Source organism: Argiope bruennichi, chromosome 5 (genome assembly GCF_947563725.1).
Source record: "Argiope bruennichi chromosome 5, qqArgBrue1.1, whole genome shotgun sequence".
Taxonomy (NCBI): domain Eukaryota; kingdom Metazoa; phylum Arthropoda; class Arachnida; order Araneae; family Araneidae; genus Argiope; species Argiope bruennichi.
Window position 1 is genome coordinate 15,328,425 of NC_079155.1, and position 23,987 is coordinate 15,352,411.

General features: G+C 30.9%; 1 protein-coding gene across 3 annotated transcripts in view; it reads left to right on the plus strand.

Moving 5' to 3' along the window:
- LOC129968783 (arylsulfatase B-like) overlaps positions 1 to 22,473 on the plus strand; it is a 31,155-nt gene extending 8,682 nt beyond the window's left edge. Inside the window, exons 1-10 of one of the 3 annotated variants that reach the window (XM_056083030.1) lie at positions 1,526 to 1,665; positions 2,020 to 2,154; positions 4,590 to 4,749; positions 8,268 to 8,380; positions 11,577 to 11,711; positions 14,181 to 14,303; positions 15,021 to 15,147; positions 17,470 to 17,766; positions 18,587 to 19,041; positions 22,026 to 22,468. In XM_056083030.1, the coding sequence (XP_055939005.1) occupies positions 2,044 to 2,154; positions 4,590 to 4,749; positions 8,268 to 8,380; positions 11,577 to 11,711; positions 14,181 to 14,303; positions 15,021 to 15,147; positions 17,470 to 17,766; positions 18,587 to 19,041; positions 22,026 to 22,220 (1,716 nt within the window). In that variant the 5' untranslated portion in view covers positions 1,526 to 1,665; positions 2,020 to 2,043 and the 3' untranslated portion in view covers positions 22,221 to 22,468. Of the gene's footprint in view, positions 1 to 1,525; positions 1,666 to 2,019; positions 2,155 to 4,589; positions 4,750 to 8,267; positions 8,381 to 11,576; positions 11,712 to 14,180; positions 14,304 to 15,020; positions 15,148 to 17,469; positions 17,767 to 18,586; positions 19,042 to 22,025 lie in introns of those variants that run through there. The other 2 variants (XM_056083029.1, XM_056083031.1) reach the window with 2 other exon arrangements.
- The last annotated feature ends 1,514 nt before the right edge of the window (positions 22,474 to 23,987 follow it).

Sequence of the window (23,987 nt, forward strand, 5' to 3'; positions counted from 1 at the left end):
GTCAATTCCCTGATTTTTGTTAAACAATGGCGAACGAAATTGTCATCAAGATTAATAAACATGCCTTTTTCTGAGAAATTTCTGAATAGAATCTATATACTACAGACATTTTGAGATGATACGTCTTTTTAGCCGTTGCACATTAACTATACTAAAATAAATAAATAAAAAAAAGTAAAAAATTGTTTATTTTTGATAATATACTAATGGTTATAATCCTGAAAACGGGTTGTCAGTAGTTTGTTGGCGATGATTCCTGATACTGCATTTACATTGTACAACAAAACCGAAATTTTGATATTATTTCCGAAAGTACCACGTATAGTGATTACTTGGCAAATGCATTAAGGCAAAGAAAAGAAATGTCTTATGCATTATGAAATTGAAAAGAAAAAAAAACTCTATGAATTACGTATTTAAAAGAAGAAAAGATATCGTTTATACATTAAAAAAAGGAAACGAAATTATTTATTCTAAAAAAAGAAAAGGAACGAAATAGTGTATGCTTCCTTAAAGTGAAGATGTATAAGTATCGCTCACGATAATGGAGATCAATAGTACAATGGATACAAATGCAATCCACAGCTGAATATCAAACGAATTTGCCTTGGAACTTCGTGTACTAAATAATTACAATCAAGGTCAAGGTGATGTTGTCTTCACTCAGGACTTTAGAAGGGAATGTTATGTAATAAGATAAAGAAGAGATTTACTGAACGTGACTGCTTGGATCTTGTTAGATTATTAGTAATAATTTAAGAATTATTCACACAATTATAAAATTTCAGACGAATTTGCCGGTCACAATCATTAAATAAAATATCTCATGTATCGATTTAAAAAATTTCCGTTTCTACAAGGCTCGTGACTACTAATCCATATGTCATCAGTCATTTCCATATCCAAGAGATTAGTTGAGTTTTTTTAGTTTTAATTATATTAACGTCCTGTTTTTAAAGTAACACTAGGGCTATTTTGGGACGGATTTCGCAATTTTGAACCGCGGTCAGATGGCGAGGACGACACCTCAGTTGGCACCACCACCCCTCTCCACACCGCACCAGCAGGAGGATGCTTGGCCCGGGCAGATTTAAAGTTCACAAAGATTCTTCGGTGGAATTGGGTCTCGAACCTAATACCCTCCAGTTCCGAAGGCGAGACCTTACCACCAGGCCACCACGATCTTCGAACTGTAGCATATTCCGAGAGATATAGCATTATAAAACTTAGCGAAAGCCCCCAAGCTCAACAACTGGACCGATTTCACTGAGAGAAATAACACTATAATTCATATACGATACGCTAATTGGTATATTAATAAAAGAATCATTTAAATAGGCTACTCTTCGAAGTTAAATATATTTTCAAAATTCCAATGTTCATAAAAGTGAATCCGTATTCTTCCAAGCACGAACATGCAAATTCTGAGTAAAATTTAAATACATATAATGATTGCACTAGCCTTTATGGCTTGAGTCTGGAATAACAGACATTTCTACGTTTCTTATTACGTGCTGCTTGGGAAGAAAATATCAAGAGAAGCAATGCTATTTAAACAGATGGAATTTCTTCTCTAAGTTATTTGATGTAAAAGATTTTTACCGTCCTTCCTTTGCTTGCCACTGAGTCAGGAATATCATCTTTGGAAGCATTTGCATCACACAGGTAATAAATTTTTCTATGTTTTAATTTATTTTTAATATTAATAATTTTCATATCAAGAAAATAAACAGAAAAAATTTAAAGAGAGCCGAACATCTAATTCGATTCGTTTGACTTGTTTGTCTTTGTATTATTTTTAAAAACAAGCCGCCTCTTGCGATCAACTTGTTTGCCTAGTCCTAGTTTGACCGTTGCTATCTATAGTTATAATGTTGTCTTGTATATAAGGAAGTGCTGTAAGCACATTCTCAGCAATAAAATGACACTGTTTTTATGAATGCACACGATACTTTTAATATATTTTTTTTTCTTTGTGATCCATGGAGAACTAAACTTTTGCCTTTATTTCTTTTTTAGAGAATTGTTTTCGTATTTATTTTCATGATGCACAGCTTCCTTCAAGTTTCTGTCTTCCTATTGGAAATAATATTTCTCCAAGGATATGAGGTTTGGAGGCCACCTCACATTATATTCATTTATGCAGATGACTTGGTATGTTGAATCAGTTTCATTATACTCACCCGATAATTTTTCTTTACAAAAAAGTATGGAATAAATATATTTATCTTTATTTTCAAAACTAGATATATGGTTACTGTTAAAATATTGTGAACAAATTCTGAAGCTTCAATATTTTGCAATTTCATTTTGATTGTTTTGCAGACAATTATTTTAAAATATAGAAAATTTAATTGTACTTTTGCATAACACGTGTGAATTTGACCAAAGCAAGTCACGTAGGACAATTATTATATAACCAGATAAAACTTCAAGTTTCTTTCTGCATTTTGTTAAAGATATGTTTTTTTCTGTCATCTTTATTTACTAGAAAATTACAGCCATTTGTAATTATAATTGTTATGAAAAACCTTGCATAGTGAGTTTCATTATTAGACAGAAATAAAATAATTTTGAATGGAATACATAGGTATATATTTTTACTCTTCAATAATTGCATCGTGCATTAAACAATGAAATTAACAGGAATTATCTAACAAGAATCTAATTATCTTAACATGAATTATCTAACAAGAATCTAATTATCTTAACATGGATTATCTAACAAGAATCTAATTATCTTAACATGGATTATCTAACAAGAATCTAATTATCTTAACATGGATTATCTAACAAGAATCTAATTATCTTAACAGGTATTATCTAAAAAGAATCTAACTATCTCAACAGGAATTATTTAACAAGAATCTAATTATTTTATCTTAACAGGAATCAACAGGAATTATCTAACAAGAATCTAATTATCTTAACGAGAATCAACAGGAATTATCTAACAAGAATCTAATTATCTTAACAGGAATTATCTAACAAGAATCTAATTATTTTTATCTTAACAGGAATCAACAGGAATTATCTAACAAGAATCTAATTATTTTTATCTTAACAGGAATCAACAGGAATTATCTAACAAGAATCTAATTATTTTTATCTTAACAGGAATCAACAGGAATTATCTAACAAGAATCTAATTATATTAACAGGAATTATCTAACAAGATGTATGATTGTGAAGAAAGCATGTGGTGAGTGATCCAGAACAAAAGATCTTATCAATATCTTCAATAACAGTGTCTGTGCTTCATTTTTACTCTCTCGTATATGAAGTACAGAAAAAGTACTGTGGATCAAAAAATTCAAATTTCAGATTTTGATGAATCTCCAGATTTCAGATACTCCTGAATCGAAAAACACATTTGTGGCATTATGTCTGAGTGTTAGTCTGTCTCTTTGTCTGTCAACACGGCAACGCAAAAAAGGCTTTGACCTGGATATATGAAATTCGGTAAATGGACTAAACACAAAATTTATAGATCTCTATCAAATTTTGAAAGATATCGCTTCACAGCAAGCCTGTCTGTCTGGCTATTCTAGTACAGGTGAACTCGATATCTATAAAAGGCAAATGGATAGATAGATAAAATTTGGTACACAAGTTTAGCATGTAAATTATAGATTCTTAAAGTTGCCAAACAGGTGGTTGTCTGTCTATTATATGTTGCAATGATTCATAAACATAATGGCTTTAATCAATGAAATTCGGTATGGTATTTTTTGTCTACATTTGCAGTTCTGTGTCGAATTCTGTACTTAGTCGATTCTCAAAAGCTGTGCGGAATACATATTCTCACGATAGACTCAATAAAAATTCTAGCTTCATGCCAATTATCTGTATTTTATAACTATCATTTACCAATCATACGTACAAAGTGTGATTTAGAAGCAACTGTGGCGAAGACAAATTAACCTTGAATTTTTTTTTTAGAGTTTCTTAAAGAGAATATAGTGAGAGAAGTAAGTTGTGTTTTGTTTTATAAATAGAAATCAGAGTGAAATAGTTTGCAAATTTTATTCCAACAAATAAGGAAGATCATAAAATGAATGCTTCAAGAAATGACCAGTTCTTGAACCATGCAGACAACAGTAATTTCTTTTAATCATCTGGATATCAAAGTTAGACTTTTGATCATAGATAGGTGACTGAGTACCATTTGAGGTTTGCATGATAATGAACTATGAAGCCAATATTTTTATTTTATCTAAGATAATATTTTGGTCAACTATTTTCGTCATGGCTACCTTTGGAGTTCATTTAGAAAGGCCAAATTGAGATTCTGAAAGCTATTGTTTGAACAAAATTGCAAAATTTGAACTGGATTTCAGGAAATTTATTGATGATTGAATAACTGTAAAGACAGCGGTAGTGGTCTCCTTGAAGCTTTCTCGCATATTCTCCAATAAACGTTTTATGACGGGCAAGTAATTATTATCATTAAATAATAATAATAATTATTATTATTATTATCAACATTAACTTCCTGACAATTTATATTCTTTATTGCTGATTTCTTAGGAAGTTTGATGCAGTTTCTGTGTTTTTCTACAGCCGTCATTTTTTAAATTCAACTTTAGGGTATGAATGACATCAGTTTGCGGGGATCCCCACAGATTCCAACACCGAATATCGACGCCCTCGGTCTCAATGGATTGTTCTTGGATAATTATTACGGAGAGTGGCTCTGCACGCCTTCCAGGGGTGCTTTTCTCACTGGAAAGTACCCTATTCGATTAGGTAAGGCTCTTTTTTCATATTCTCCTTGAAAAATAAAAAAACCTTACAGACAGCCATAAAGTAAAAGTCTTAAAAACCACTGCAAGTTATTTACCATTCAAAGAAAGGTGTACATATTGCTTAAAATTAAATATATGGATCAATCTTTATTTACGAAAATATTAGCAAGTAAAAGGGTATTTGTAGTTAGTTTTTCTTTAAGGGTTTCGAGATAAATAAAACAATGATGAAAGGAAATAAAAGAATTAGATTACACTTTTAATTTTGAATATGAGGAATTAATTCGTTATAATTGGGAAAAATATGAAAAAAAACTATTACATCAATTTAAAGTTGGAGCTTAGTATATGTACTGGTATGTAAAACTTAAATACATGTAGTTGGCTTTTTCTCCTTACTTTTAAAACAACGTCATTCAGAGGACTGAAAATTTATTTCTGTATTTAGGAAAAATTTTTATTTCACATCGGCAATAAAAATTTTTACTGATGGTAAATAAAATATAACAGCTCAAAATTGAAGTGACCAACAAATGTATTAAGAAGAATAAAAAGAGTCAATTCAAGTAAATTTCAAATGAAGCAACTTCACAAGACAAAACTTAATTTCTATGTATTTATTGGGAAGTACTAACGATTGTTTGTCTACGAGGAACAGAGGAAAATATTTGTTTCTTTGTGAGAGGTATAAAGATCTGTTTAGATTTCAAGAATGCTATTCCCAAGACTAGCACCATACATCTATATATTTATTTTCTGTTATTTTTGTGTTTGTACATAGCATTTATTTGTATTGCATTTTTTTTGTGTGTGCTGTTCCGTTTTTTTTTTTTTATTTCTGTCCTCATTTCTAATTTTTTGTTTGTTAATATTTTTTATTATACTTTTCTGAATTTTGTAATCACAAACAAACTGTAAGTATGTTTATGTAAATTAGCACAATTTGCAGTTTATCTCTGATAGTTTGCTTAACAAGCCAAAGTTACTTCCCATTTTTTATTTCAAACAGCCCATTGCTTTCGTTTTTTTTTATCCAATATTAAAATCCCTTAACTAAATTTCAATAAATAAATGTCAGACGTCGAACAATAATCACAGGGATGGACAGAACAGGAGCGTCTTTTCATGCCTCTCCCACTTCATGCTCATTACACTGTTTAAATAACCAGAGGTTTATAGTTGTAGCGGCATGAAGCGGTGTTGTGTGTGTGAGAGAGATATTATTAAGTGAATTTCTAACTGCAATGGTAGCATGACAACAATTATTCATACAGTTACTTAACAAGCAACACCACTTGTTTCAATCTGTTTAATTTTGCAAGGGAATGATTAGATCTTGACCATATGACTGACTCAACCTTAATACCATTTTTCAGTAAACATCGATTCAATCGCTGAACGTTCTCAGGCAGTTATGGTTGTTTCAATCGGTTCTTTCTAATGAATCTCATATATATTCTAAGATGTTTAAATCAGGAAATCTAATTGTTAAATTTATTTAAGAAATAGCATTACTTTCCAGCAATTTCTGAACTACACATGTCCGATGTGATACGATATTATCGTTCTTAAAAACGAATTAAGAGCCAAGAGCAGGTGTATCTAAAAAAGAATTTCTTGATGACACTAACAATCGCCAATTATGTTCATCATGATATCTTTCTAAAAGAGCATGTTAATATCAATACAAAGCTTTTCCCCTCAGTTTATTGGGATAACACCTTTTTGCCAGATATCTCTATTGCGGCTGTCAACCAGAGTCATTCGAGATATTGAAACGATTCTCCTCAGTAAATAAATTACGACTCCATTCTTGAAACTCCCCGTCTGTGTTTTCCTTTCACCAAAGTAAGCGGTGTGGCCTCTGATCAACAAGAGAAAGCAACACTGAGGTTAAGGTTTTTGTTAGTTTTATTGGCAGAAGAGCCATTCATTGGCTATACTGCGCAGACTTGATGCCGAATTTCTATACTTAAATTAAAGCACTTCAAAAATCAAAAAGGAAAAAGAAAGTGATAAAAGGATTTCTAATATGATTATATAATTTTGGCAAAAGCAATTTAAAGTATAACAAAGTATTCCTGATTTAAATGAGAGAATAAAATCCAGTAGATTTTTAAAAGGTGAAGGTGTGGTTTATTACCAATCAGCTCATTAAGAGTTTCTGAAATTGTTTAAAAGAAATGAAAATGTAATGATCTGAATAATGTGAATTGTATCAGAATATAACGTACAGTTACAGCTCATTTACAATGCGGTTATATAGGAGGCGCTGCTCTCGCAGTAATAAATGCCGGTGTGTGTATCGTGTATGGACAACACGCAAATGTGCAAACAACGCTGAGAACGAAGTGCAAATATATTACCTCAATGAAGGCATCTGGTATCAGTGAAATTGATATATTTGTATGCAACTGCTGAATTGTTTTGTATGCTGATTGGTACCTGTTTCTCTTTGCCAGCAAATATATTATCTTAAGGAATGCATCTGGTATCAATTAAATTGCTATACTTGTATGCAGCTGCTGAATTGCTTTGTATACTGATTGGTAACTGTTTCTCTTTTCCAGCAAATATATTACTTTAATGAATACATTTGGTATCAGTGAAATTGCTATACTTGTATGCAGCTGCTGAATTGCTTTGTATGCTGATTGGTAACTGTTTCTCTTTTCCAGCAAATATATTACTTTAATGAATACATTTGGTATCAGTGAAATTGCTATACTTGTATGCAACTGCTGAATTGCTTTGTATACTGATTGGTATCTGTTTCTTTTTGCCAGCAGAATGAGATATCATTCATCCATTGATATCTTGCTTCTAATCTGAATGCCGCCAAATTCCTCACAGTTGTATTTGAGCTTTAGATGGCAAACTCTTAGGCTGCGGTCACTATTCTATATATTTATTTAAATGTGGGAGAATAACAGTTTACCTAACATTTTTTTACATTTGAAGTCGCCAAGAAGATGTCTTCAAGCTGCGTTTCATGAGCAAGTAGCTGGAATAGATATCAGAGGCATTAATGCTATTTTTCATTCACTTTAGTTGATCATAATGCATTGGGGAGAAGATATTAAAGCGTTTTACATTTTCTTAATGTGTTCGGGCCATTTGCATGCGAATCCTCTTATGTTCCTGAAACTCATTGTTGTTAACTCCAATCCCTGGTTGCGAAGTTGCCTGTTTCAACATTTCGCTTGTGCTTAACATTTCACAGCTAGTGTCGCTTAATTTATCACTTCCGAAAAATAATTAAAGCTTCATGAAATAGTTACCAGGAGAGCATTATTTCTGTACAAAATATATCTATATTGAAATAACTTTACGTTCAACAGTTTGCTTTGCTGAGTTTAATAGACAAATTACCGAACTTTCTATTTTAATATTACAAAAAGCATGGCTTTTAATCTAAGTTAATCTAGAGATATGCTAAAATTTATCATTTTTTTGCAAGTCTAAATTACGACATTTTATTTTTTACTACACGATATTTACTAAACGCTCGTATTACAGGCCTGCAACATTCTGCTCTTCATGTTGGAGAAGCTTCGGGACTGCCTCTGCGTGAAATTATTTTGCCGCAATATTTGAAAAATCTGGGTTATCAAACGCATATGATCGGAAAGGTGAGTTTTATGGGACTTTTCTACAAGTATATATATATATATAGTATAAAAGGAGAATAGAATATAAAGAGAAATAGTAATTATAATATTGAAATTCAGAATTCAGTTACAATATTTAACGACATTTCATATATATTTTACTTAATTTATAAATTGATGCTTTTATTTAGAAAGAGAAAAGGAATTAAAAAAAGAAACAAAATTAACATTTTCACCATCAGGGACAAAAGTAGCATTACAAGCTGAATTTAAAAGGTAAAAACATGTGTAAAAACTTTAAAAAAATAAAACATTTTTAATGATTGATGAATGGTAATTTTATGTTTTAACACAAAAATATTTTTAAGTCACACTTCTTTTAGCTTTAAGTGTGTTTGACCTATATTCTTATACATTTAGCATTTAGTGTATTTCATTTATATTTTTATACTTACTGTATTGTACACTTGTTATTTCACTTATTGATTCTGCAATCAAAGCTTATATTTACTTTTTTTTTTTTCAATTTAGGATACTAAATATGTTTAATGCGTTTCCAGTGAGCATGCTCGACAATAAATATTGTATGATTGAAAATTACACAAATTTTCTTACACTTGATTTTAATTCTGAAGTTATTTGGTTGTGGAATAATTTAAATTTGCTTGTGGTCGCTGCAAATGCAAATAATTTATTCGAATCAAATGACTATGCACGAAGTGTCAACACCAGAGGTACCAACTTACGAAAGGGTTAGGTCACTTAGAAATTCTGAGTTGGAAATGTTTGCCAGATGCGGTAGATGCAAATGTGGAAGGATTCCGGAGTGTGTTCTAAAAGAATCTTCATTTCAGTGACCATAACAAATGATATCACTCTCTCTACAGAGAATGAAGTGTGATCATTAGGTAATGACGAAGCAATCATATCAGATCTGACATCATCAGATACAAAATTTATATATAAAGTGCACAATTCAAGTGCGAGTTGTGAAAAATATCTTCTACATCGACTCAAAGCTCACCGTATACTTTGACTGTGACAAAAATAAAAATCTTTCATAGAGAGAGATTCACTCCGCATAAATTTTTTTCCGAATTAAAAAAGGGTGTGAACGAGCAAATGAATGTCGAATTATGTTCTTTCAATTCAAATACTAATACATATGTCTTAATGAAAGACACCAACGATTCAAGTACTGATTTGCGTATTTGGGAGAGGAAAAAGATTTTTTTTCTACAAATGAAATATGATTAATGGATCATGTGACGTCAAGTCTGCCGTCATTACTACGCCATTGTTTAACAATCAGGTTTTGTCAGCTAGGACAACTGCGAGATCGGTAATTATGAATATTGAATATTGCTATGCTGAAAAGAAGAGTATCTGTTCTGGGGAAGCATGTGCATGTTCAACACTATCTATCGTGTTTTGCAAGCATTTCCGACCTAGCATTGCTATTTGATTCTGAGTCATATAGATCTATTCCTCCTAGAACTTTGTAACCCGGAGGCTGAATCGATACATTGTATAACAACTACTACCAATCAGTCAAATTGATAGCGATATGATACATTCCGTAATCGATAATTTCATTCTAGAAAAACAATTGTAGAACATACTAGAAACGCTTTAAACATATTTAGTATCCTGAATTTAAAAAATATATATATTAAGAAGGGAGGTATAATTATAAGCTTTGAATCATAGAGTTAATAAGTGAAATACATTTATGCAACATTACATTTATACATGAAATACATTTATACATTATACATTTATTGCAGGTGTAAAAATACAAGGGAAATACACTAAATGTAAGAAAACTTTAAAGTGTTAAAAATGAAATGCAACTACTCAAAAAAAAATCGTTTTGTTAAATATTATTCATTCAGTAAAAGATTTCTTTTTTTCTTTCTTTCTTTTTTATCCTGCCATTATTTGAAAACTCAAAACCAGTTTAGATCAGAAATATGAGCTGTTTTTCTTAATAAATCGATTTTTCATTGTCTAAACGGCACGTGTATGATATGGATTTCTATTTTGCCCAGTACTTTTTTTTGTAATTCAGCTCTGAATGATACTTTATAATAAATGAACTCTAATCTAAATATACTTTAACGATGATTTCCCTGAAGTTGAGATAAAGTGAAATGCAAAACTGAATCATGCAAATAGGGATCCAAGAACTAACTGTATGACAAATCGATAAAAATAGTATTCTATTCAGCCCAAACTAAACAGATATTTAAGTAATAATAAAAACTATATTTTAATTCAACTCTTTTTTAAAATTGTTACAGAAAATCTGTCTGGTAAATATGCGGAGAAATGTTCAACAATATTGTATCCAATCAGATCAGTAACGGATAACGATGAAACAAGAAAGTACAAAAGTCGAAGCGTACAAGAAAATAGCGAAAAAATATCAAAATACAAACAATAGATCGTTATGAAATAACCTAACAGCATAAGGAACTCGCAGAGAATTCACTGAAAATCAACATTCCAAAGAGATAGTTCCCAATTATTACTTTTCGTGTGTACGCACCCGTAACGGGACATAGAAAGATTTTGGGAGATCCCGAATCTTATCTGTTAATAGAGATATTATCAAAACATTCGCATGTTCGAGAAGTTTCATTTTTGCTATGAAATTTATATTCAAGCCGCCAAACGGTCTCGAGGTTTATCGCCAAGATGTATTTATTTAGCCTTCGCTAGAGTTATCGGTAAAAATATCTTCCTTATTGTGGGATTAATTGCGTAAGGAAGCAATATTACAGATTTTTTGCAATATAGAATGAAATTTACGGACACGTATTTGTATCACGAATTTTAGTATCAAGCTAAAAGCATAATCGTGGCAAGAAAGGATCATTTTCACATGAAAAGAAGATAATCAAGCTTTTTTTATCAGAAATCATATTTCAGATTTTTCAAAGCACACATTTCTACTATCTACATGGTAGAGTCAATAATGTGATGGCTGAAAATAAAAATAAACTAGTTTAGACAAATGTTTCTTTCCTATTTCAGTGCGGCTTTTCAAAAATATTTAGAATATTATTAAAATAGATGCATACTCTTAAGCTTTTAACAAGTAAAATAATATCTGAGGAGAACACAGAAAAAAAGTTCTTTCCCAATTTTTGAACTGTTATTTTGAATGAATTAACAGCGTAATGCTTTATTTATTTATTATTTTACTTTTCAGTGGCATCTGGGCTACCAAACTAAAGAGTTCACTCCTACCTACAGAGGATTCGATTCATATCTCGGATACTTCAATGGCTACATCGATTATTATGATCATACCATTTATGAAAAAACGAATTTAACTACTAAACCTGTGAGTAGCACCTTTCATGCGATCCTCTTTTATACTCACGCATACAAAGGAAGCATTGCAAGCTTCAAATAATTTGACTTATACAGTGGCTCAAACAATTGAGAGTACACCAATTGAGAGTACTTGATAAATCTGACTTTCAATATAAATAACACATTACCGAGAAGTGCAAAAATGATTTTATTTTTACAATAACGAATTGTTTAATTTAAAGTAAAAATAAAGAAAAATAAAAAAAAAAACCTTTAAACTGAAAAATTTTAGAAGCATTTTAAATAAACATACGAAAATTTTTGCCTCAAAAAATTGAGAATACACCAATAAAATTTTTGCAAAGAAAAAAAGTGTGAATATTTAATATATATCTTCTCACCCCTATCATGTCGAATTTCCTGAGGCATGCGCAAAATAGAAGAGGGCTTTAGAATCCATTGGCAAACAATATTGAAGGATGAACTCAGGTTATACCAAATTTGAAAATATTTTTTCAAATTTTAAACAAAATCCATTTAATGGAAATCTGCTAATCTGGCAATCAGAGTTCAAGTTGTGCAAGTTTGAGGTTCGAACTCGCAACGTTAGGGTTCATAGCCGAGTAACAAAGCCACTAGACAAAAATGATCACTCCAGTCCGGAGGTTGTTATCTGGCTTATGAAGTTACCACCACAAAGGGAACTAGGCAAATAAAATTTAGTACACAGGTTTAGCATCTAAAGTATAGATCCTTATCAAATCTTGAACCAAATCCTTAAATGGTTGACCATCTGTCGGCATAAATGTAAACATGTTAACTCAAAATCGCAATAGTTTACATAAAGGAAATTTGCTCCATAGCTTCAGCATCTGAAGTGCAAGTGCTTATCGAATTTCGAATTGATGTGTTAGAGGTTTGACCGTCTATTAGATTTTATTTTCGCATGCATATAAATGCAATGGCTCAAATATGAACCGACCGAGAAGAATAAAATTTATTATTTGATCTTGTAACTAAAATTGCTGCTCTGAATCAAGTTTTGTATTCAAACTATTAAAAAAAACAAAGAAAGCTTTTATATTTGGTTTTCTTTATTATTTTACAATGCACAGAACTCTTACGTAGAAGATGCGGAAAATAAAAATCTGAGCACTCGTAGTGTAAGAAAGAATAGTTGTTTTTCTATACTGGTCATCTTTTTCACTGTAATGTAACATTAGGCATTTGTAAATCTAAATATAAATATAGAAAAAAACATGAAATCTAACAAGAAGTTTTCTTATTCTTGTTTTTGAGCAACGCTAATGTTTTTTTTTTTTTTAATTATACTTATTATTTAGTTCTTTATTATTTTTTTATTTATTATATTTTAAATTATACTTTTTTATTTTTATTTTCTTGCAACTATGTATATAAAGAGAAAATATTGTAAATGTCAAAAACTCAAAGACCATACCTTAACGAATTGTTACATTTCAAATCTTCCTGGTGGCGAAAATTGCATTTTTGGAATTATGTCTGTGTGTCCCTTTCTCTTCCTCACTACTATCAAGAAATACAAAATTTTTAATATATAAAACCTTAATCAGATCAATACTTATCTATGGCTCAGAGACCTAGAACCTAACCAAATCTGAAGAAAATAAAATAGCCGTTTTCGAAAGAAAAATTCTGTGAGAGCCATTCTTGGTGGGATAGAAATCAACCATGTTTGGAGAAGATATAACTTTGAGCTATATAAAATATATAGAGAGCCAGATATTACAAAGTTTGTAAAAATAAATTAGATGAACTGGGTGGCTCATATATTTAGAATGGATGATGATTCCATATTTTAAAAAAAAATTCTTTTACATAAACCTCTAACAAATAGGAAAAGGGGTAGACACAAAATGACATGAATGGAGTCAGTGGGGACAGACTTCTTGGCTATCCAAGAAAGAAAATCTTGCACAAGTGTCAAAAATAGAATACGATGGAACAGAATTCAGAAGAAGGCACTGGACCACCCTAGGCTGTCTAGCCAAAATGATGATGAAGATGATGATAATGTTCCTAACTCAAAATCTCTTTGAGTTAGGTGGATGAAATTTACTAAATAATCTTTATACTTAATTTGCAAATTTCTATCAAATTTTGGATAAAATTCATTCACAGGATCTTTATCTATCTGTCTGTCCTAGTGCAAGTGAACAGTTTAATTATAAATGCGAATAGCTAGATGAATTACATTTGGTATACTGTTTTAAAATCTGGTGTATATTTGTATCAAATGTCGAATCGAATCTATTAAAGAGTTGATACTCTGCTGATTTGTACTTCCGCATACTTACAAATGTAATAAATTAAACATTCATCAACTTGAAAATGAAAATGAATGTATGATATTGTTTCTAAAATTGTACTTGAGTGTCAAATTTTGAGTTTCATTGGGTTATAAAGTTCGAGTTCTTATTTAGACTAATAAAGTTACCATTGGAATCATTTTTTTTAGAAATACTTCGGACTGGACTTTCAAATGGGAACCGACATCCTCAAGGGCCAGCAAGGGAAGTACGCAACGCATCTCTTCACCGAAACTGCCGAACAAATTATTTACGACCATGATACGACAAAGGTATGAGCAAAATGAAAGTTTCACATTTTCCATGTTGACTTATGCGCTGTTTCATCAAATTGTTCTATATTAGAGAAAAAGCTTTAATTCCTTTAATATGATTTAATTAAAGACGATATTCGAAAAAGTCGAGGCATTAACTTTATCCAAAAGAAGGAAAATGAAGAGGGACGAGACTATTTAGAACTTCATTATGAATGTAAATAAAAATAATAGACGATGTTTAGGAGAAGTTATTTAATTATTTTCTAAGTTCCACATTTCACAAGACAAAACAAACACGAACACGAAAATATAAGATATTCATTTAGAATACAACCTAATAATAACCCAAAGAAGGATCATGGGAAATACACCTTGATGTTAATAAGGTAACGCCATCTGTTGAATCAAAAGAGAAAGTAGTAAAGTTATGCAACCGTTACAAAAGAAAGAAAGGAACCATTCATTTTTATGTAGAGCTTAAATAATTAAACGGTTTTGTAAATTTCTGTTTATTCAAAAATGTGCAGATTATCTGGCTTTAAAATGACATAAGAAAGCCAATGCAAAAAATGTAAGAGATTACAAATTTTTCATCATCACGTAATCATCACGATCAGTGCACGCAAAAATCCTTCTTATCAAGAATTTAGAAAGCAAAACAAAAACTTATTATTTTCTTGAATAATTGTGTAATTCATAATTCATTCTTGTGTAATTCATGTTCTTTTTCAGCCACTTTTCCTGTACTTAGCTCATATAGCAGCTCATTCTGGCAACCCCTTCAAACCGGAACAAGCGCCTCCAGAAGTTGTTTCTAAATTTAAGTACATCAAACATTTAAACCGTCGAATTCATGCAGGTACTTTATTTTCTGTCATCTATAAATATTGTGGTCTTTTTAACAAAGGTTTATTCATAATTATTCTAGAGGTTACGTCATCAATACTATTATATATATTATATTTAAGTTTGTGTAAATACATATTTTTTTAAAGAAATAATCTTTTCTTTTCAATTTAAAAGATTTTCAGAATAAAGCAAAAAAGGAATTTTTAGGTTTTAAAATTGAAGAATTGCAAATACTTTTAAACAAGTACTTTTATACAACCTATTAGGGCTGAAATTATGTAAAAGTAAGTTTTTGCTGATGGAAGCAATCCTTATTAATTATAAATTTCAGATACATTAAAGATGGCAACATAAAAGCTAGTTACAATTACAACGAAGCAATTACGATATTTTCGACTAATACCTTCTCTCCCCCCCACCCCACGCCGGTGGAAAATCATCAACGCATTGAAAAACCTTAAATGACGTTCGAATTATATATATATAGTACAAAAAAATGGCAATCCAGAATACTTTGAGGGAAAAAAAACAGCATTGTAAACAATGAATGACAACAGAGAGATGAGGCAAACTGATGCAGCTTGTATTATTTACGACATAGACATAGTGGGAGCACCAATTCCTGAATATTATTACTAAATTTGTGAAAAAGTTGTTTTTAAATTCCCCCAAATTTCCAAGAAACAGTTAATGTGAATTAATGTGTGGGCTGAACTGTGTTGAATTTAAACTCTCATTTGCTATTTTTTATATCCGATGAGCAACGAGCTTGTGTTTTTTAATAGCCCGCAAAGACAGGCTATTCATTTATGATAATCTGTATACTTAAATTTATCAGTACCTTAAAAATTAATTATTTTAATCTGCGTCTTTGAAAGCTTTATATCTTGATTGATATTTTTCACCATCGCCTAATATCTAGAGCCTCACCCCTTAATTCGGCAATCCAACTCATCCCAGAGGGGTTTTTTTTATAGGATTTAAGTCTAGACTTTGAGCAGGCCAGTTCATTCGATTCACTCCATTGTTATCATACCAATCCATTGTGGGCCTCGCAACATGACAAGAGGCGTTGTCATCCGGGAAATAACAATGATCCAACCCGTAAAACTACCACAGCGAAAGACGCATATTGTTATCTGGAATAGTGGAATAGGAGTCGAAGTTGAGCTTACCATGAATTGGAATCAAGGGTTCCAGTCCATAATACGAGAAACATCCCCATACTGTAATTCCACCTTCTCCAAACTTTAATGTATGCACAATGCATTCTGGCAAGAGATATTCTCCATAAGCCAAACCCAGAAAAAGACATTCTACTGGTAGCGATGAAACCTTGATTCAATCACTCCAGAAAATCTGTTTTCACTCATTTATAGTCCAATTTCGACGAGCCTTGTGCCACCTGAAGATTTATCAAAGATTTATGGGCAGCAGCATGACCATGGAAACCAAGGAAACGTGCTCCCTTGTGGATGGTAGTTATCGAAACAGCACTCCCAGATGCTTATTGGAACTCATGGAGTATGTGGGCCATCGGCTTGGTGGGGTTTTTCTCAATTTCTTTGCACAGCACTCGTCGGTCTCTATCTTTTAGTTTCGTGGGTCTGCCAGATAGAAGCACATTTCTACAATCACCTCTCACCTCCCACTTCTTAATCACAAACGCCATTGTTAATTTTGGAATGTTTAACTCACTTAACATGTGCCTTAAGGATTGGCAATTTCGATGATATCCGACAATTACACCTTCCTGGAAATCAGGCAGCTTTGAATTTCGTGGCATCTTGCATACGACTAATGCGAATGCTGTTTCCTAGAAGATATTAAGGCACAGAAGGCGTGACGTAGATCAAGACCTCAGATATTCTCATTTGCATGGGTGTCCAAATACTTATTGTTATATAGTGTATTTAGAAAAATGTATTCTTTTTTGAAATTTATTAAACTAAAAATATTTATACATTGTGCTTTTTTTTCTCAAACTTTTTATTTCTAATTTCAATTAATATGTGATTTTTAATTGTTTTATTTTGATACCTTCTGCAATCCACCTATAAAGCACTGCATTTCAAATAAAATTAGTATTATTTAATTCGACAGAGTATTAGGATTATTTATTCGTTTAAATATAATCCAAATCGATTCAATTTAACCTTGTTTAACGAAATTGATTTATATTTTCACAACTAAAACGACGTTAAACCATTCCAAACTTAACAAATAAAATAATTTATATTTAATTGCATAATTTCCTAAAAACTTGATAAATGTGTGTAATTTTCTTTAAAAATTTAGACCTCCTACATATGTCATCCATGCTATTTTGTAGCCATTGTATCAGTTCTGGATGATGGCGTTGGATCTGTTTTCAGAGCCCTCCACCAAAAAGATATGCTAAAGAACAGCATTTTTTTGTTCGTTTCTGACAACGGCGGGGAAGTAAATCCGGAGGATGGTGGTTACGGATCCAACTACCCTCTAAGGGGCAAAAAGGAAACGCCGTGGGAAGGTGGCATCCGTTTGCCAGCAGTCATCTGGAGTCCGTTTCTGAATCTTAAAAAACCACGTATTTCTAAACAGCTCATGCATGTAACAGACTGGCTTCCAACTTTGTACAGAGCTGCAGGTAAGTCGTTACTTTTTTTGCAATTTGTTTTTTTGAAGAGATATTTACTAATAAGATTTAACTTTTTCCTGAATAAAGCGTAAAATATCGAAGGATAATATGGTTAATAGGTTTGAGTGTTGATTTGCACAAAAAGGGGCTCTAAAGTCCTGAAAGTTAAGCTATGAAAATGCTATAGTTTTTAATTTGAAACATTTCTTATAGGTCAGGAAATCTGCATTAACCTTTCTCCTTGCCGTTACTGAATTGGAGTACATCGTATACGAGAGAAGAATAACACTTAACAAGGCAGAAATGTTTTCTCTCTCATCAATACGAAAACAAAATAGTTTTAAAAAGTAAAAGAATCAGAAAAACAAGAATCAGCAAGAATTCTCTCTCTTAAATTTTCTTGCCCCCCCCTCCCACCCCCCAAATAACGGTGTCATATCTGTGCATGAAGACAGCAGACTATGGACAAGAGCAAGGTCGTTACGAATACTAAAATTTTTATTGCCCTCGGAAAGGGACAAGGGCAAGGGGGGAAAAGGCAATATCTGAAAATTATCAAAGTCTCAGCATACTTTAAAAAAATACTGTAGATATAAAGCTCAATATCTCAAAGTTATTGTAGATAACTTTGCTCATCTCACATCCACTGTAGATAAATAGCTCAATAACTGAAAATTACTATAGATATAAAGCTTAATAATAAGAAAACAATTTGCTTTAATATGTAAGCTACTCAAGAGTGAAAAACGCCATTGAGTTAATCTCCTCAAATCAAATTTTATTTAAAGAATATATTCTTTATAATCACAATATTGTTATAAAATTACAGGGGGAGATCCTCGTGATTTGGGCCCCATCGATGGTTTTGACATGTGGGACGCACTCCTGGAAGATTCTTCCTCACCAAGAACTTACATTCTGCAGAATCTAGACCCTGTTTTTGGAACATCAGCATTTAGACAAAGAGATCTGAAAGTGGTCAATGGAACCACGGGTATTGGTTTTGATTCCTGGTATGGACCTTCAGGATTCGAAGGTCTCAACGGTCCAGCCAACTTTGAATGGGTTTTCAAAGATGGAAGTGTCGTGGCAGAAGTCTTGAGGGAAATGGGAATGTGGATTGCTGAAAATCCGGACAATACATATGAACGTCTTCGAATAAAATGCCAAAAGCCACCCCCTCAGAGTGCTCATAGTAGTTGCCAAGCTGACAAAAGTCCCTGCCTATTCAATATCACCGATGATCCTTGTGAATATAAAAATTTAGCAAATCAATATCCAGAAGTAAGTAAAAGTTTTGCTTTTTCCTCTTTCTTTCTTTAAATACGAAATTAGCTATACATTTTAAAAGATAGCAACATATTCTAAAATGTTTACAATCTCTAGATGAAGGATGCAGGGCCAGTTATGATAATTTAGAAACTTTTTTGTAGATGTTTTGATTTTTTTCCATTTCAAATTGTTTTAAAAGAAGGAAAACAAGTCTAAAATTTATGTGAATGCATAATCATGCTTTGGAGAACTCATGAAACAATGCCTATTTTTTCAAATAAATTTATTAATTAAACAGTCTTAATTACAGCAACTTTCAGAACTACACCGATATGTTCCCAATTATCCCAGATATTATAAAGTAATTGAGAACATATACTTTGGCTTTTGACCATTGTTTCTAACTCATTAAAAAGACTTACTACTGTGATCAAAAAGCATCTGGTATGCTTAATTTAAAATACATCTATAGTAGATATAATCTTCAAATCATTTATCAAACCTTTTACGAATTCTTTTAACATTTGGCAACAGTCAAGAATTTGCTTCATTTTATCATCTGAAAATAAATTTATTTTTAATGAGATATGAATTTTAACTATATCCTTTTTCCAAAATAGCAAATGTAATTGAATAAAAATTATGCGGTAACATTCGTTTGCTCAAAGCAATTCTTGTGACATAAATATTTCATTTGCTGTAAAATGCCTTAAAAAAGGAATACTCCTTTTTAAGGCATGCATTACTTCAGTGGAGTAAAATGTTTAAAGAAGGTAGGGTATCTATCATACATAGATGATTCATGCTCTAGAAAACTCTCATCTTATCTTCAACGTGTCGATCATATTAGATAATTGCTCCCATGAGCTATTGATCGTCATTTAATAATCAGAGGAGAGAAATAAATGCTTATATGGAAAATGTTGAAAATAGTAACTACAGTTGGAAGAATAGCTCACAGGCATTGCAAAATGACAATGCGTCTTTTCATTATATCCTTATTATTCATGGATTTTTGCAATGCTTTCATTATATCCTTATTATTCGTGGATTTTTGACAAAAAGTAATCCTTAAATACGATTCTACAACTCCGTATTCGCCTGATATGGCAAATTGTGACTATTTCTTTTTTCATAGTTCAAAACGCGTCTAGAGCTCAACATAACCGATTTGGCCTCATTAATTAGATAAAACAAAATTTGCTACGATGGATTTCATAAATTCAACTACTGCAAAATGAATTATAACTTTCGCACACAACTACTAATAACACACAACTCACAACAACTAAATTCTACTCCAGCTATCGAAAGCATAAAAGAAAAATCAAATTTCGTCTGATAAGACAACTTTTTTTATTTGTCAGGGGATCGCTGCCATTGTTTATATACTTACTTCAAACGTAAAAGACAAAAATGTCATAGAATAGCAATAGAAAACTTAAGGATTCGATATAGCAAGTTCCATATCTAGTAATATCTTACGAAATGTGTTTTCCGAAACATTTCAGCTTTGCCTCGCATTAAAATCTGTGATTGTTCGAATAACTTAATGATAGCGATTCAAATGGAAAAACGCAACTGCCAATGATTTCCATTATATAAGGTAAGATGTGAACAAGCAGTGACCTAACACCTTCTGTTTATTCGGCAATTAATAATCCACTTGTCGTAGATACTAATACCCATCGCACGCGAACAGGTGACGTTTTGAAATGTTAGTTCTAAAACATCAGAGGACGGTAATCTATAATTCCTCGAAATCACTTAAATGATAACATTTGCATCGAAAGTATTCGAAATTCTTTTCAAGCATCAATTTTATTGCGCTTTCTTATCTTCCATTATCATTAAGTTCACATTACATCATCAAATTGCGCCAAGACTAAAAGATGTGGTCGTAAAATTTTAATCCTACAGTGCATATACCTAAGACGAATATGGGAACTAATTCCAACACAAATAACTCGTGAATTGAGTCTTACATACATAAATGTGAATCCGTGGTATTCTAAAATAATTGTTCGTAACTCAGTAAGGAATTTTGCCTCTTCTTAATGGTGAATTCCGTAGCTAGAGTTCGTATCTTGAAAACTGAAGATTTTTGTTTGGTTGTTTTGTTGGGTTGGGTTTTCATATATAAAAGGCTAATTTGACACTGCTGTGCTTAATACAAAGTAAATGGAGTTTTCATATTTAAATTACCAAATGAAAATTCATTTAAATTCTGGAATTTATATGATTTTTACAAACAATATATATGAGTATGAAAAATGTTTAAATGGTTTACTAAAAGTAGTATCATTATATGAAGATTCAACAACTGTAGGACAATAATTTATACAAGCTTGTGAAGCAACAGGAACTCCGAGTTAAAACATATATTGTACGAATATTTGGAATAGAAGACGTTCACCGTTCTTTCGTTTGCTTATGATTTTCAGTTCTTTTAAGCCACGAAGGTGGTACATCCATTCAATACACTGATACTTGCAATATCTGTTGGAGCATATTTGATGGACAGATAAAGACAACGTTTTGAGTATTAAACCCATGCAGTAAATATCGAAATCTTTAAAATACTGCCCTTAAGTACATATATTTACAACACAAAAATTTAGTTTTCAGATTTTAAATCTTTTAATTCTGCGTTTAGAATATTCTTTATTTAAAACTCTCTGGCTTCTAAATACCATTGTGATTGCATTCTAACTTTTGACGCAAAAAACATCATTATTTAGTAGAAAGTGCTGGAAAAATACAAATATGGAATAATTCTAAATATGTATGTCCAGTTATTCTTCTTGAAAAAACACCAATCCAAAACTTTCTAAGCTTTACTTTTATGAGGGCTATGTAGTTACAGGATTTTAAAATCGCATAAAGACTACTGATACACCCTAGTCATGAAAAAGCAACATACATAAAAAAATTTTATTATAATATGACAATTGAAAATGTTAATTTTATAATTAATTGGATGCATATATATTTAGGTGGTGGCCAATATGATGGACATTATCAACGTGTACAAAGCAGAATCAATGAAGCCTCAATCTAAAAAATGTGATCCAGAAGGCGACCCCATGTGCCATAATTTCCTGGTTGTACCTTGGCTGGACCCAGAGTACTACATTAAATGCGATTTCTCAGAGGGCAGTGTAATAAAAAAAGAATCACATCAACAATAGTAACAATTAATAATTTCGCACTTTTTCATTGCAGTAATAAAATTGACTCAATCGAACCCACAGCTATTTTTCCTTTATCATAATTTATTAAACAAAGCTATTCGATCTATTTTGTTGTCAAATCCTTGTGGAGAATAGCTAATCAAAAAATATTGAATGAATATCTTACTGCATATCATTATTATTTTATTGATTGGATGTCATTCAAATTCTAATAAAATAATTCACAAATTAAGAATGTGATAGTTTTCATTCATTTAATTTTCTAGTGATATATCCAGTGTTTTTTGGGATTATACCCTTTTCTTATGTAATTCTTTTAAATTAAAAACTACTTTTCTATAAAATATTATAATTATTTTATCTTCTACAATCTTCTCTTTTTGCAGTTCTAATCTAAAAAAACAAACATTTTTACTCTCTGACATAATTTTTAGTTAAATTTAAAATATCAATAATATCATTGAAGCAAACGATTTTAAAAGCAGATTGAATGTTTCCATAAGTTTATTATATTAGTGTTGCATATTTTCTTCACAAATACTGACGTATAAAATCGGCAGAGAACATTTTGAGAAAATGGAACAGGGAATATTTGTACCTTGAAAAAATGGATTTCTCAATTTTAGTGTAATAAAATAAAGACTTTTCACTGAATATAGAAATGTATAATTTATGGAGGTTTGAAATGGCTGAAATTGATCATATTACTCCTTAACAATGACTTTAACAGGAAATCTTATGATAGAAGGATCGAGTTTTTTTGCCATTTTTTCGAAATTTTTTCTTCTTCCAGATTTCGATTTGTATACAATTCCTTCTTATGCATTATGTAAAATGTATTTTTATTTTTTTCTACAGAATAGAACAAATTTTATTAATATGTTCTATTGTGCGGAACAAATTAGCAAAATTCGTCATTTATTATGAATATTTGCAATGAGTTATTTTTTTTCTGTACAAGCCTTTAGAAGCTATTTATTATCATTTAAAATATCATGTATTTTTTATTTTTACGATATTCATTATTTTTATATTATTATTAGCATATTTAAATAAAAATAAGTTTATTGTAATTACTAATACACATATATTATGTTAATTTTTCAGTGATTTATTCAAAATTATTTTTTTTAATGTACTGACTTGTGGTTTTGAACTTAAAAACTATCGCATCACAACACATTTTGGATTCGACAATAAAAAATAAATATTTTTCTACTGTTTTATAATTACTATAAATCATTCGTTCTGTTTGTCCTAATTTTTCTATCAGATATTAAACATTTCATGTAAAAAATCCCCTCTATTTACAAATGAAATTTCGGCCATTTCATTGTCGAAAACATTCTAGTCACCTTCATATCCGATTAAGTTTCGAGGCTTTTCTTTTTTTTTAAAAAAAAAATTGAGACATTCGTACCAATATTTTTCAAATGACATTTTGGAAAAAACTTGGTTAAGCTTATAAAAATACTTTATATATTTATTATTATTTTAAATATTAAAAAAAAACTGGTAAATATTGAGAATTTTTTTTCCCAAAACTTGACTTTTGTTGAAACTCAATCAAAATCAAATGACCGGAATGGTAATTGGGTATAAATTGAACATCGGCAAAAGAACAGATACATGTCATTGAATAGTGAAATAAATTTAATATTTCAACAAAAAAAAAAAAGGAATTGATAAAAATTATGCTCAGATAAATTTTGAAAAAGATATTGAATAATCAGAAAGAAAGGTATTGAAATTAATGTATCTATA